General features: G+C 52.7%; 1 protein-coding gene across 1 annotated transcript in view; it reads right to left on the bottom strand.

The window, feature by feature from the left end:
• Positions 1–13,619: 13,619 nt before the first annotated feature.
• The window catches only part of LOC134339542 (putative transcription factor p65 homolog), a 68,365-nt gene continuing 66,298 nt past the window's right edge, over positions 13,620–15,686 (bottom strand). The window contains exons 9-11 of the mRNA XM_063036156.1: positions 15,418–15,495; positions 14,678–14,770; positions 13,620–14,371 (exon numbers count right to left, since the gene is read on the bottom strand). Of these exons, the coding sequence (XP_062892226.1) occupies positions 13,635–14,371; positions 14,678–14,770; positions 15,418–15,495 (908 nt within the window). The 3' untranslated portion in view covers positions 13,620–13,634. The remainder of the gene's footprint in view (positions 14,372–14,677; positions 14,771–15,417; positions 15,496–15,686) is intronic.

Here is a 15,686-nt window from a genome sequence, read left to right as displayed (position 1 = left end):
TCAGTAGCTTCCTCTTAGTTTTCACTCCTGTCGGTCACGCAAGTCCCGGGTGGAGACTCAGGAATACCGTCGCTCTCAGATGTAGAAGGATTCTTCCTTGCTGTTTCCGTAACAGTTTTGTTTGACCAGTCGGGGTTGTCAGCCCCGAACCTGGAGGGCCGGTGGACCACTCTTAGTCTGCCCTCTACCCTTTGACCCTGCTTGGCTTGGGTGACCCTACCAGGAGTCAAAGCACAAGGCCCTGACCCCAGCCAGCAGAGATCTCCGGGTCATCGAGGCACGCAACCCTCCAAACCCTACGAAGACAGCAAAACAAGCCCCTCTCCTCCCACTCACACACAGGGGGCCGTGAATGTACGAAAAATAGGAGCCGGCGTTGGCTGGTGGCACTATTAATGGCTCACCTGTCGGAATCCTCATCCCTCTCCCCTGTGCCAGCTCCCCAATCTTTCACTAAAGTTGTCTCATTTCTCTTCTGAGCATCTGCAATGAATGTATCTTTACTAAAAAAATATCTTTACCCTCCCCTCCTGCTTCCGCTTTCCCTCCCTCCGTGGTCCATTCGTCCCTCCCCACTAATCTCCCTCCCGGCACTTATCCCTGCTAGCTGCCCATTCACCTCCTCCCTCACCTCCATTCAGGGCCCCAAACAGTCCCTCCAGGCGAGGCAGCACTTCACCTGCGCATCTGCTGGGGTGGTCCATTGCGGCCGGTGCTCCCCATGTGGCCTCCCCTGCATTAATGAGACCCGTCGCAAATTGGGGGGCCGCTTCGTTGAGCACCTCCGCGCCATCTGCCAAGAGTGGCCGAACATCTTAATTCCGATCCCCGCTCTCGTTCCGGCGTGTCAGTCCATGAGCTCCTGTTGTGCGAAGATGAGGCCACCCTCGGGGTGGAGGAACAACACCTTATATTCCATCTGGGAAGCCTCCAACCCGAAGGCACGAACAGATACCCCGACCGCCCTTCCTTTTACCCCCACTCTGACTATTTACTTCTTCTCACCTGCCTATTACTTCCCCCTAGGTTCCCTCCTCCTTCCCTTCCTCCCGTGGTCCACTCTCATCTCCTGTCAGACTCTTTCTTCTGCAGCCCTTGACCTTTCCCACCCACCTGGCTTCACCCATCACCTTCCAGCGAGCCCTCCTTCCCTTCCCCCACACCTTTTAATTCCGGCAACTCCCCCCTCCCCCCTTCCTTTCCAGCGCCGTGGAAGGGTCTCGGCCCGAAACTTCAACTATCTTTTCATTTCCATTGCCGCTTCCTTCTCGGTCCCGAAGAAGGGTCTCGGCCCGAAACGTCGACCGTGGATGCTGCCTGGCCTGTTGAATCCCTCCAGCATTTTGTGTGTGTTACTGTGGATGTCCGGCATCTGAAGACTTTCTCGAGTCTGTGGTTTGCAGAAATCAAGTGGAGTTTATAGTCATTCAGCTATACACAGTGTATATAACATATATAACCATATAACGTCTACAGAAATGAGACATTTCCCTGAACCTGGGTGTAAAGCACAGTAGTACACATAACACATGATAACTTATGAAGGATAAAATCTACAGATGAATCGCAAATAAATAACAAACTAAAGTGTATTAATATTAATATTCGGCCTCCATACCACCCCCCCCCCCGCCCCGCCTTCAAATTCCAGAGATTTCCTCCTCGCTGCGAGGAAATCCGACATGCCTCGGTTTTAAATGACAACCCCTAATCTTGCATCTCTGTCCCTGTAACCCAGACCCTTCCACTGGAGAGAACATCTCCGCACCCACCCTGTCACTGCCTCCCTCGGGATCATGAACGTTCCGACCAGATTGCTCTTTATTCTTCTAAACGCCGAAGAACACAGGCGTAATTTTTTCGGCTGCTCATTAGAGGGACCGAGAAATAAGCCGAGTGAATCTCTTCTGAACAACCACTGATGTCGGTATCCTCCTCTTTTGAAAATACACTCAGTGGCCACCTGTACACCCGCTCGTTAATGCAAATAGCTAACCAGCCAATCACGCGGCAGCCACTCAACGCACTAAAGCACGCCGACATGGTCAAGAGGTTCAGCTGTACACCTGCTCATTAATGCAAACATCTAATCAGCCAATCATGTGGCAGCAACTCGATGCATTAAAGCGCGCAGACCTGGTCAAGAGGTTCAGCTGTTGTTCAGACCAAGCATCAGAATTGGGGAAGAAATATCTCAGTGAGGTTGACCGGGGGGGGGGGGAATGATTGTCGGTGCCAGATGGGGTGGCTTGAGTATTTCAGAAACTGCCGCTCTCCCGGGACTGTCATGAACACCAGTCTCTAGAGCTGGTGTGAGAAGCAAAAAACATCCAGTGAGCGGCCGCTCTGTGGCCGAAAACGCCTTGTTAATGAGAGAGGTCAGAGGAGAATGGCCAGACTGGTTCAAAGTGACAGTAACTCAAATAACCACAAGTTAGAACAAGCGGTGAGCAGAAGAGCATCTCTGAACGCACAACACGTCGAGCCTTGAAGTGGACGGGCGACAGCCGCAGAATATCACGCCGGGTTCCACTCCTGTGCTTAGTAAAGTGGTCACTCAGTTGTAAGTTGATCCAAACTGCGCATGGCCTCTCAGGTACGGTCACACAAGCTCCCCGGTTCGAAATTTTATCAATCACTGGCCCACCTACACTATTGCCCCTCCATCTCCTCGCGTCTCCCCGCTCCCCCAGCTCCCTCCCCACTCAGGGCAACAAACGGCCTGCTCGGAGAAACTCTCGGCTTCCGCTGTCACTCATTTCGATCCCTCGCACTGCAGTGCCGCTGACTTCGCTGTGGTGTGGTCACTGAGCCAGAAAATAAAGGGAATTGTTGCTTTGGATCCCCCTGCAGGGTTTCCCTTCCCCGCACAGATGCCGCTCGACCTGCCGAGCTCCCCCATCAGCGTGCTGCTCAGCATCCCAGCGTCTGCCGTCTCTCATGTCTCCCACGAAACCCAACTTTCTTGTTGAACCGCTTTCGGTCTGAAGCTTCCCTTTGCCTTAGACCCTTCTTCGTAAGACTTGCTGTCCGTTACCCCACTGGCATTTGAAGGTCCTCCATCTCTGGTGGCGTTCACGGCTTCCTTCATCGTGTCAGCCGCTCCCTCCCGGTTTTCACTCCTGTCAGTCACGCAAGTCCCGGGTGGAGACTCGGGAACACCGTCGCTCTCAGATATAGAAGGATTCTTCATTCTTGTTTCCGTAACAGTTTTGTCTGACCAGTCAGCCCTGAGCTGAACCTGGTGGACCACTCTTAGTCTGGCCCCTACCCTTTGACCTTTTTGGCATGAGCGACCCTTACCAAGAGCCAAAGCACGAAGCCCTGACTCCAGCCAGCACAGCTCTCCGGGTCGTTGAGGTATCCATGCCCCCGGACCGTGACGGGGTTGGGGTCCCTCTCGGAGGCCGTCATAACACACAGGAGCAGTATTCGGCCTTTCAACCCGTCTGCTCCACCATTCAATCATGGCTGACTTATTTTCCCTCCCGTCTCTATTCCCCTGCCTCCTGACTGTAACCTTCGACTCCCCGCCCCCCCCCCCACAAATAAGTCCCCGCCAACCTCTGCTTCCTACCCAGTGGCTTGGCCTCCAGAGCAGTCTATGGCCAGGAATTCCACGGATTCATCACCCTCTGGCTATAGAAATTCCTCATCTCTGTTCTAAAGGGAGATACTTCTATTCTGAGTCTGTGCCCTCTGGTCCCAGACTCACATATTATTGAAAACCTCCACTCTCTCTAGGCCTTGCAGTATTTGGTGGGTTTAGAACATAGAAGATAGGAAACCTACTGCACAATACAGGCCCTTCGGCCCACAATGCTGTGCCGAACTTGTTAGAAATTACCTAGGGTTACCCATAGCCCATGTACCTATCCAGGAGTCTCTTAAAGGACCCGATCGTATCCGCCTCCACCATCGTCGCCGGCAGCCTGTTCCACGCACTCACCACTCTCTGCGAAAAAAAAGCTTACCTCTAACATCTCCTCTGTACCTCTGCATAATTAACCTAATCAACTCCCTTACTAATCAAAAACCTATCGACTTCTGTTTAAGTATGAGACTATGAGAGATTGAAGTAGGCCATTCTGCCCATCGAGTCTGTTCTGCCATTCCACCATGGCTGATTTATTATCCTTCTCAACTTGCCTTCTCCCCATAACCTTTGATGGCCCAAGAACCTATCAACCTCCACTTTAAATATACCCAATGTTTTGGCCTCCACAGCTGTCTATGAAAAGGAATTCCATAGATTCACCACCCACCCGCTGTTCTAAAGGGATATCCTTGTGACTTCCAGTCCTAGACTCCCACATTATAGGAAATATCCACTCTGTCCAGGCCTTTCAGTACTTGGTAGGTTTCAATGGGATCCTCCCTCATTCTAATTTCCAGTGAATACAGGCCCAGAGCCATCAAACACGCCTCATATTTAATCTTGTCATGCCTAAGATTATTCTCCTGCCACCCTTACTAATCAAGAACCTATTGACCTCCGCTTTTAAAAACACCCAATTCAGCTCCACCATTCAATCATAGACCATAGAACATTACAGCACAGAAACAGGCCTTTTGGCCCTTCTTGGCTGTGCTGAACTATTTTTCTGCCTAGTCCCACTGACCAGCATCTGGATCATATCCCTCCATACACCTCTCATCCATGTACCTGTCCAAGTTTTTCTTAAATGTTAAAAATGAGCCCGCATTTACCACTTCATCTGGCAGCTCATTCCGCACTCCCACCACTCTCTGTGTGAAGAAGCCCCCCCCCAATGTTCCCTTTAAACTTTTCCCCCCTCACCCTAAACCCAGGTCCTCTGTTTTTTTTCTCCCCCAGCCTCAGTGGAATTTTGTATCTGTACTCCCAGATCCCTCTGTTCCACTGCACTCCTCAGTGCCTTACCATTAACCTGGTATGTTCTACGTTGGTTTGTCCTTCCAACGTGCAATACCTCACACTTGTCTGTATTAAACTCCATCTGCCATTTTTTCAGCCCATTTTTCCAGCTGGTCCAAATCTCTCTGCAAGCTTTGAAAACCTTCCTCACTGTCTACTACACCTCCAGTTTTTGTATCATCAGCAAATTTGCTGATCCAATTTACCACATTATCATCCAGATCATTGATATAGATGACAAATAACAATGGACCCAGCACTGATCCCTGTGGCACACCTCTAGTCACAGGCCTCCACTCAGAGAAGCAATCCTCCACTACCACTCTCTGGCTTCTTCCATCAAGCCAATGTCTAATCCAATTTACCACCTCTCCATGTATACCAGGCAACTGAATCTTCCTAACTAACCTCCCAGGCGGGACCTTGTCAAAGTCCTTACTGAAGTACATGTAGACAACATCCACGGCCTTCCCTTCATCCACTTTCCTGGTAACCTCGTCGAAAAACTCTAATAGATTTGTTAAACATGACCTACCATGCACAAAGCCATGTTGACTCTCCCTAATAAGTCCCTGTCTATCCAAATACTTGTAGATCCTATCTCTTAGTACTCCTTCCAATAATTTACCTACTACCGACGTCAAATTTACCGGCCTATAATTTCCCGGATTACATTTACAGCTGATTTATTTTCCCTCTCATCTCCACTCCCCTGCCTTCTCACTGTAACTTTTGACGTCCACCCCCACAAGTACGACCCCATTAACCTCGGCTTTCTACCTAATGACTTGGCCTCCATAGCTGTCTGTGGCAATGAATTCCACAGATTCGACAGTCTCTGGCTAAAGAAATTCATTCTCATCTATTTTAAAGGGACATTCCTCTTCTCCCGAGGCTGCGCCCTCTGATCCTGGACTCCCCCCACCCCCACACACAACATAGGAAACATCCTCGGCTTGCCCACTCTATCTCGGCCTTTCACTTGAACCTTTACAGACTCTGCCACACCCCACTCCCCAAGGCGTGATCTCTCGGCTGAGAACACTTCCTCCCTTTTATTGTAAAGCTCCTACGTTCATTAGGCCCACTACCTTTTTTAAAATTAAAAATCCCAGCTGGAAATGGACTCTAAGTCACATCAAGATGAGGTGTGGGCCCCGGACCCTGCAGAGGGTCTTAGTCATAGAGGAATCCAGCAGGGAAACACGCCCTTTGGTCCAACTCCACGCTGACCAAGCTGCTTTCCCGAGCTCGTCCCATGTGCCCTCTTCCCCCACCCCCCTATCTTTCAGAACTGTCCACATCTGTACGAACACCTTTGTACCCACCTCTACCACTTCCTCAGGCGGCGATTTCATGCACTGTAGTGTAGCGGTTAGCACAACGGCCTACGGTTCCGGCGACCTGGGTTCGATTCCCGCCGCTGCCTGTAAGCAGCTTGTACGTTCTTCCCGTTTCCTCCCACAGTCCAAAGACCTACCAGTTACTAGATTAATTGGACATTGTAAATGGTCCGTGATTAGGATTAAATCGGGGGATTTGCCGGGCGGCGGGGCTCGTAAGGCCAGAAAGGCCCACTCCACACTCTAGCTCAGTGAACAAATAGACCCACCACCATCTGTGTTGGGGAAAAATACCCTTCAGATCCCCCATTTGTTACCCAGTCCCTGCTGATACCCGCTACAGTTACAGGGCGCTACAGCACAGAAACAGGCTCTTTGGCCCATCATGCCCATGCTGAACCGTGACCCCGCCTCCTCCTATCAACCTGCACCCACAACATAGCTCTCCCACCCACGTACCCATCCAAACTTCTCTTAAATGTTGAAATTGAACCCATAGCCATCACTTCCACCCTGAGTGAAAATGCTCCCCTTTAACATTTCACCCTTCACCCTCAACCCGCGACCTCTACTGTCATCTCACCCAACCTCAGTGGAAACCAAGCCTGCTTGCATTTACCCTATCTACACCCCTCATCATTTTGTATACCTCTATCAAATCTCCTCTCAATCTTCTACATTCCAAGGAATAAAATCTTAACCTGGTTCAACCTTTCCTTATAACTCAGGTCCTCCAGACCCGGCAATGTGCTTGTAAATTTTCTCTGCACTCTTTCAATATTATTATCTTTCCTGTAGGTACAGTGCTGAGCAAAATTCTTAGGCACATATATATTCCCACTGCTGCCTGTAAGGAGTTGGTACGTTCTCCCCGTGACCACGTGGTTTCCTCCAGGTGCTCCAGTTTCCTCCCACAGTCCAAAGACGTACCGGTTGGTAGGTTATTTGGTCACTGTGCCTTGTCCCGGGATTAGGCTAGGGTTAAATTGGATTGCTGGGCGGCGCAGCTCGAAGAGCTGGAAGAGCCTGTTCCATGCTGTATCTCAATAAAATATATCGCTAAGGTGTCCAAGGCTTTTGCACAGTACTGCATTTGTCAACGTGGAACGGACAACAAGCTCATAAATCTCAGGGGAGCAAAGGATTAGATTAGATTAGATTCAACTTTATTGTCATTGTGCCGAGTACAGATACAAAGCCAATGAAATGCAGTTAGCGTCTGACCAGAAATGCAAAGAATAGTGTTATTTACAAAATAACTGCGAATAAAAAGTGTGTCGGCTCACAAGTATACAAGTACTGAGACAGTACAATATGGGTGCAATACTGATTAGCACTGTGATGTGAGGTTCAGCAGGGTCACAGCCTCAGGGAAGAAGCTGTTCCTGTGCCTGCTGGTGCGGGAGCGGAGGATGTTGGACAACAAAGGATGTTGGGAATGGCGAGGGTGCAGCACCGTGGCAGGGGCATAAGAAAGAGTGCCGGGGGCGGGTGCAGACACACCCAACCCCGAGACACCAGGTAAGGTCATTTGACCAATTGGTTTTTATGATCATTACAGAATGTCCCTCTGGTGCTTCTCCCTCCCCTCCCTTCCCCTTTTCCCAACTACGATTCCCCTCTCCCTGCCCCCTTCCCACTCTCAGTCCACAATCAGAATCAGGTTTATCATCACTCACGTAAGTCATGAAATTTGTGTTTATTTTTTGCAGCATCAGTACAGTGCATCACATAAAATCACTACAGTATTGTGAAAAAGTCTTAAGCACATGTATATAGCTAGACTTTTGCACAGAACTGTAGGTGACCAGAACACAAGGTACCCGTTAGTCTTCACTCTCCAGGGCGCAGGCCTGGGCAAGGTTGTATGGAAGACCGGCAGTTGCCCATGCTGCAAGTCTCCCCTCTCCACGACACCGATGTTGTCCAAGAGAAGGGCACTAGGACCCATACAGCTTGGCACCGGAACACAATACTCCAAATTAAGCCCTACTTCATCATAACAAACCAACTTCAGTATTCACTTTTTTTATCTATGGAAGCCAATGTGGCAAAAATTCTCTTTACGACCCTATTTAACCGTGACCCACTTTCAAGGAATCTTTATTCTCAGATCCCTCTGTTCTACTACACTCCTCAGGGCGCTGTTGTTCGTCCTACGCGACACACACACGCACGCACACTGCTGGAGGAACTCAGCAGGTCAGGCAGCATCGACGGAAATGAATAAATAGTTTGTGATTGGACTACTGCACTAAGTCTCTTCCAGGGATGCCAACACTGAAGTTTAAACCTTCCCCTCGACAGGAGCTCGGTGAAACCCTCTCTCACTGCTCCCTCTCTCTGACCTCTGCTGCCCTCCGACTCTTTGCCCATGTGCTCACCCAGACCTGCTATTGCAGGCACGTACCCTTCCTGGCAACATTACCTCTCAATTTCTCTGCCCATCACTTCCTCTCGTGCACCTCCTCCTTCCCCTTTTTCCATGGTCTCCTGCTCTCTCCTATCAAAAGGCTTCTCCAGCCCTTTATCTCTTTCACCAATCGACTTCCCAGCTCTTTACTTCCCTCCTCTCCCCCTCCCGGTTCCACCTATCACCTGCCACCTTGTACATCTTCCTCCCCGCGCCCCCCCCCCATCTTCCTACTCTGACTTCTCATCTTTCTTCCCAGTCCTGAAGAAGGGTCTCGGCCCAAAATGTTGACTCTCTTTTCCACAGGTGCTGCCTGGACTCCGGAGTTTGCCAGACATTTTGTGTGTGTTGACAGGAGAGGAGAGGCGGGCGGGGGGAGGCACTGGAATACAAAGGTGTGGGGAAGAGGGGAAAGAAGGTGATAGATGAAGCCGCGGTAGGTAAAGGGCTGGACAGGAAGGAATCTGATGGGAGAGGAGAGTGGACCGTAAGGGAAAGGGAAGGAGGAGGGGACCCAGAGGGAAGTGATAGGCAGGTGAGAGCAGGTAAAAGGGCAGAGTGGGGGAATAGAGGAAGAGGGGAGGGGGAAGGGATTCCCACCCTTTTTGTCCTCCTGAAATAGAAACGTAGAGAACCTACAGCACAATACAGGCCCTTCGGCCCACAAAGCTGTACCAAACATGTCCTTACCTTAGAAATTACCCAGGCTTACTACCCAGGCTTACCCATAGCGCTCTATTTTTCTAAGCTCCGTGTACCTCTCCAGGAGTCTCTTAAAAGACCCTATCGTATCCGCCTCCACCTCCGTCGCCGGCAGCCCGTTCCACACACTCACCACTCTCTGCGTAAAAAAAAACACACCCCTGACATCTCCTCTGTACCTACTTCCAAGCACCTGAAAACTGTGTCCTCTCATGCTAGTCATTTCAGCCCTGGGAAAAAGCCTCTATCCACACGATCAATGCCTCTCATCATCTTACACACCTCTATCAGGTCACCTCTCATCCTCCGGCGCTTCAAGGAAAAAAGGCCGAGTTCACTCAACCTATTCTCATAAGGCATGCCCCCTAATCCAGGCAACATCCTTGTAAATCTCCTCTGCACCCTTTCTATGGTTTCCACGTGTAGTGAGGTGACCAGAACTGAGCACAGTACTCCAGATGTGGTCTGACAAGGGTCCTATATAGCTGCAACATTACCTCTCGGCTCCTAAACTCAATCCCACGATTGATGATGCCAATGCACCGTATGCCTTCTTAACAACTGTCAACCTGTGTAGCAGCTTTGAGCGTCCTGTGGACTCGGACCCCAAATGCAGCACTTCAGACTTGTCTGCGCTGATCATCACTATTTTCCCTTCCTCTGCCACACCCCACACCTTCTAACTCCTCCTCCATTTACTTCTGTCTCCTTCCCACACGAAGGCACGCGGGATGGATGCCGGGGGGGGGGGGCGGCAGTACAACTGATATGACGTGAAATTTGTGGTTTTGTGGCAGCAGAACACTACAGCGACAGAAAAGCACTGCAAATTACAAAACCATGCGAGAGTAACGCAATAAGACCTTGAGACATAGGAGCAGATTTAGGCCATTCATCCCGTCAAGTCTTCTGCGCCATTCCATCATGGCTGATTTATTATCTCTTTCAACTCCATTCTCCTGCCTTCTCTTTGTATCCTTTGATGTCTTTACTAATCAAGAATCTATCAACCTCCCCTTCAGGTATACCCAAAAACTTGGCCTCCACAGCCATCTGTGGCAATTAATTCTACACCACCCTTGTGCTTTTACCATCCTTAAGGTTGTTAGAGCCGTGGTTGGTAATGGGGACAAGCTCCCGCTACCTATTAAATGCTCCCAATGATTTGTGCCTCAAGTAGCCTCTGACAACCAGGTCCAGGTCCTGGCCTTCACGTGTGGCTTAGCTACTAGACCCGGTGGGACCGTTTCTACTGACAGGAGAAGGGGCGAAGGCGGGTTACCGGCGCCTTAAAACCGGTCGCTCCGGGCAGTTGGGGATCGTCAGCCCGTGGTTGGCAGCTCATCTAGGAGAAGGAAAACTCCGAATCCCAAACCTCTGCTGCTTTGCGGCTGTGCCCGCTCATGGGGAAGGCCTTGGGAGCAAACCCCGAGGGAAAAATCTGGAGTCCCTCATTGCGTTCAATGCTGAGTGGCAACTCCTGCGATGCCGCTGGTACCAGACTCCGCTGTTCCTTTGGGTTCACCGGATGCGTGGAGAGAGGGAGCTTGCTACACAGGCAACAGCTTGCTCTCCATATCGTCCTGCCCAGGCTTGCGTGTCTAGACAGCGAGGACGCAATATTAATGGTCGACCCTGACCGACAGACGTCCCAGACCAGACCCTGGCTAAAGAAATTTCTCGTCTGTTTTTCTATTCCGACGCCCCCACCATTGGAAGCACCCTCTGCTCTCATGCACTCCATCTAACCCCATCAATAATCGGCATGTTCCAGTGAGATCTCCCCAACCTGCTAAAAGTTTGCGGCACAGTGGCGCAGCGGTTAGCAGAACGGTTTACAGTACCAGGGACCCGGGTTCGATTCCCACGGCTGCCCGTAAGGAGTTTGTATGGTCTCCCCCCCGTGATCGTTTCGGAGTCCCCGCCCAGTGCTGCGGTTACCACCCAAAGACATGCCGGTTAATTGGTCATTGTAAGTTGTCCCGTGATTAGGCTAGAATTAACTCGGGGAATTGTCAATAACATAAACAAACATGATGAACAGACCCCAAAGCAAGAAGTACACTTTTAGCAAAATTTATTATTCTTTTTTAAAAAAAAACACACTACATGTTAATACTTTTACACGTGGAAGCTACTTGCTATACAGAGATCCTACAGTGTGGCTCGCCCAAGGAGTCTCGGCAATGTACATGCTGGTTAAGCCGCTGGTCTAGAGCTCTACTTTGCAAAAATGTGTCAATTTGTGGATTTTCGCCACTGTGGGGAGCGCACTGTTAGAACTGTGTGTGTGTGTGTGTGTGTTGGGGGGGGTCTCCCCCGCCCCATCCTCCCTACAACACTTATTGTTGTCCGTTCTTCTGAGGAGGTCCCATTCATCTTCGGTGAGCGCAGGGACCTTCAGACTAGGCCCTCGTCGCGGCCCGCCTCTCCCCGTCAATAGAAGTTGCCTCCCGGCAGGATTTACCCTCATTTGTCCAGGAGGAGGGCGGTGGGGGAAGGGGAGGGGTGGGAATCAGGGTCACAATCAGCTTGCCCAAAGGAAGGTGCGCAATCAACGCGGCCACAACGCGCACCCGCCCCTCCCAATGACTCTCTCCAAGGTGCTGAAACTGTTTCAGTAGAGGGCTTTCGTAGGCACTTGGCATTCTGGGACGGCACTACCTCCATTGTGTATTCAAAGTCTCCAGGTACACAGGGAGGAACAATCCTACAACCCAGCCCATCCTACCCTCTTCTATTTATCTCCCCAGCCTAAATGCAACCAGGAATGGTTTATTTAAAAAAAATCATAGCTTCCCCTTAACATAATGGACACGTTTTAAAATTAAAGAGGCATCACAAGAGAAAACGGTGAAGCTATGGGAAGGTATCTGTTGGGAGTAAGGCTCTAACCAGGCAACATTCTGGCATTTTATCCCTCTGGGGTGAGCGGGGCAAGATTTAGAATGGAGGCAGGGCCTTCCCAGCTGTCCAAATGCCAGCAGAAGTCCCCTATCAATTCCCTAGAACTTTGCAGCGTCCTGCTGCCTGCCAGAATTTCCGTGTTTTCTATTTTCACTTTTAAGGTCTATTTTCTTTATACAAGAAAGGAATGGAGAGTTTATAAGTGGAACGAAAAGGTGTTCGAAAGTCTGTACAACAAATTACATGTCAGACAAATAGATAGATGTCTCAGGAAACAGGTCTAACTCCAGCCTCTGCATTTGCCAAAAAGATTCCAGAGGCTGTAAGTTTGGGAGGCGAAAGGACAGAGGAGAAACAAGTCTGATCTCTTGCAGCTGGAGCATGAATTTGAGAATCAGAGGTTCTCTCCCTCCTCCAAATAGGTATTTCTTTAACAGAGGGTTTCGCCATGTAGTTCAGCTCCTGAGGTTTGGAGGATAATTTGTTTTTGTTAAATATCTCTTTGTGAAGCAGACATTAAACATCTTTGAGAGTCCAGAGCTGGGTGGGAGTGGAACTGGACTGAATGCAGTGGGAAAGAGGGGGAAATGGGGACTGAGAACATAAAGAGTGAGGGGGGTGGAGCAAAGGACAAGCAGGAGCTGGGATGGAGGAGGGAGAGGGAGAGAGAGAGAGACAGGAGAGGAGGAGGGAGAGAAAGACAGACAGGAGAGGGGTAGGAAGAGACAGAGACATATAGAAGATGGGGTAAAGAGACAGACAAACAGAAGATGGGGAGGGATAGGCAGACAGAAGATGGGGAGGGAGAGACAGACAGACAGAAGACGGGAAGGGAGAGACAGACAGACAGAAGACGGAAAGGGAGAGAGACAGACAGACAGATGGGGAGAGAGAAACAGACAGATGGGGAGAGAGAGACAGACAGATGGGGAGAGAGACAGACAGATGGGGAGGTAGAGACAGACAGATGGGGAGGTAGAGACAGACAGATGGGGAGGTAGAGACAGACAGATGGGGAGGTAGAGACAGACAGACAGATGGGGTAGAGACACAGACAGACAGATTGGGTAGAGTAAGACAGACACAGATGGGGTAGAGACAGACAGACAGACGGGGTAGAGACATAGACAGGCAGACAGAAGGGGTAGAGAGAGACAGACAGAAGATGGGGAGAGAGAGAGAGAGAGTGAAGGTGCATACCTGAAGAGTGTGTCAGATGAGAGGAGGGATGGGAGTGAAGGGAGAACAGCGAGGGAGCGCAGAATGGCAGATTGGAGATGGAGGGGAGAGCCCAAACGGATTGGCTCCCTCAACACCCGTGCTCCCTCTCCCCCTCACTCCCCCCTCCCCCTCGCTCCCTCTGTCCCCCGCCTCACTCCCTCCCCCCACCCGCTCCCTGACTGGCCCGCTCTGTCTCGTACATGTTATTGATCTCGGACGAGTTCATGAGCTCGAAGCTCTGTGTGAAGATGGACATGAACTGCTCGTCGTCGTCCGGCAGGAAGTCGGAGGCCGTCACCGCCGCCTCCAGCTCGCCGTTGAGGGCCGGCCCCCCCGGGGCCACGGCCCCCGCCCCCACCCCCGCCCGCAGCTCATGGCTGCTGCCCATCAGCTTGATCAGGTCGGGGGAGTAGCTCATCAGCGTGGGCTGCTGCGGGCCGGCGAGGGCGAAGTCGGGCTGGCGGGACAGCAGGTCGCGGAAGTCGCCGTTGTCAATGGACCCCAGGCTGACGCACTCGCCGTCCTGGCCGGGCAGCAGCTGCTCCATGGTGGCCACTGGCTCGTCCAGGTACAGCTCCGGCCTGTCCAGGCCCGCTGCCTCGGTGCCCGCCTGGAACGCCGAGCCGAACAGCTCGGTGGCGTCGATGGTGGCAAAGGCGGGGTGTGGCTCAGTGGCCTTGGGGGCCGGCGGCAGCTGGGGCTGCACCTGGGGCGGCGGGAAGAGATTGCCCAGCAGGCCCATCCCCTGCGGCTGGAAGTGAGGGAAGGCCGGCCCCAGGCTGCCCGGCGCGTCCTGGCCCCGGCGGGGCTCCAGGCCCAGGCTGTCGAGCGGCGGGTAGGTAGAGGGCACTGGTCCCGTGCCGCCCAGCAGGTCTGGAGTGCTGCCCCCTGCGGAGACAAGGCGGGCGGGAGGCTGGTGAGCGTGGCTATCCCGAGATGCGTCCCCCTCCGCACCAGAATACCAACAGAAACCCCAGTCTCCCCCCACTCCACCAGCCCTGACCCTCGGTACTCACCGTCCCTGCCCTGGCACCTGCCAATCCCCCCCACCCACCCCCACACCCTGACCTCCCACCTCGTCACAGATTCCTCTTCCACCCACAGCCTTCGTCTCGCCCCGGCACCCCACTCCCGGCCCGAAAGCCAACCCGACCCTCCCTCCTGACGCCGGACCCCCTCCCCGGGTTGGCCTACCTGTGTGGGGGGGCTTGTGGAAGTGTTTCGGCTTTGCTCTGCCGTCGGGCCCGCGGGACGGGATCGATATCGGCCTCTTGGATATGGGCACCCCTGGGGAGGCAGGCAAACGGCAGCAGGGGTTAGCAGTGCAAGGCAGCTCCAGTGTCTAAACGTTCGGGGTGGGTTGGGTGGGGGGGTAACAGGCAGGAGAAAGCGGGAGGGGGGTGTCAGAGCAGAGGGCGAAAGTGGGAGGGGGGTGTCACAGCAGAGGGCGAGGATGGGGGGGGGACAACGGGCAGGAGGGGAGGGAGCAGGACAGCTGGATGGGGGAGGGCCGGATCAGAGGTTGGGGGGAGCAAAGGGGAAGGGGGGCAGGAGGGAACAGAAAGAGGGGAGGGTGGGAGGGAGCAGAGGGAAGGGGAGGGGGAGAGGCTGGCTGGGAGAGGACAGGGTCAGAGGTTGGGGGAGGGAGTGGGCGGGAGCGAAGGGGAAGGAGGGCAGGAGGGAACAGAAAGAGGGGAGGGGGTGGGAGGGAGCAGAGGGAAGGGGAGGGGGAGAGGGTGGGGTCGGAGGTTGGGGAGAGGGAGTGGCCATGAACAGAAAGGAGAGGGGGAGGACGGGGGGGGCTGAGGGGAGAGGGGAGACAAGTGTGGATGGAAGGGCAAAGGTGAGAGGTGCAGAGTTCAGGGGTCAGAGGTCAGGGGGCAGGTCTGGGGTGGAAGCAGGGGACGGGGTGGAAACAGGATAGGGGCACTCACCTGGTATCTGGCACTTATGAAGCATGTTGACAAACTCGTTGTGGGTCTTGCGCCGTTTCTCCTGGGTCCCGTACGGATCTGAACGAGAGAGCGGAGAGCGATCGTACTCAGAGACAAACACATGCGGGGGCCCGAAAGCGGCCGCAGCAGTGGGGAGAGCAGCAAGGGAGGCAGGCACTCAGCCGAGGACAGTTTGTCTCCAGGGCGAAACACCATCCGTCCGCTGGAATTCTCTTTGACAGGGCGTGCCGGAAGTGCGGCTGGCAAGT

This window comes from Mobula hypostoma, chromosome 30, assembly GCF_963921235.1.
Source record: "Mobula hypostoma chromosome 30, sMobHyp1.1, whole genome shotgun sequence".
Classification (NCBI taxonomy): domain Eukaryota; kingdom Metazoa; phylum Chordata; class Chondrichthyes; order Myliobatiformes; family Myliobatidae; genus Mobula; species Mobula hypostoma.
Note: the sequence above shows the minus strand (reverse complement) of the source record. Positions and strands in the feature narration are given on the sequence as shown.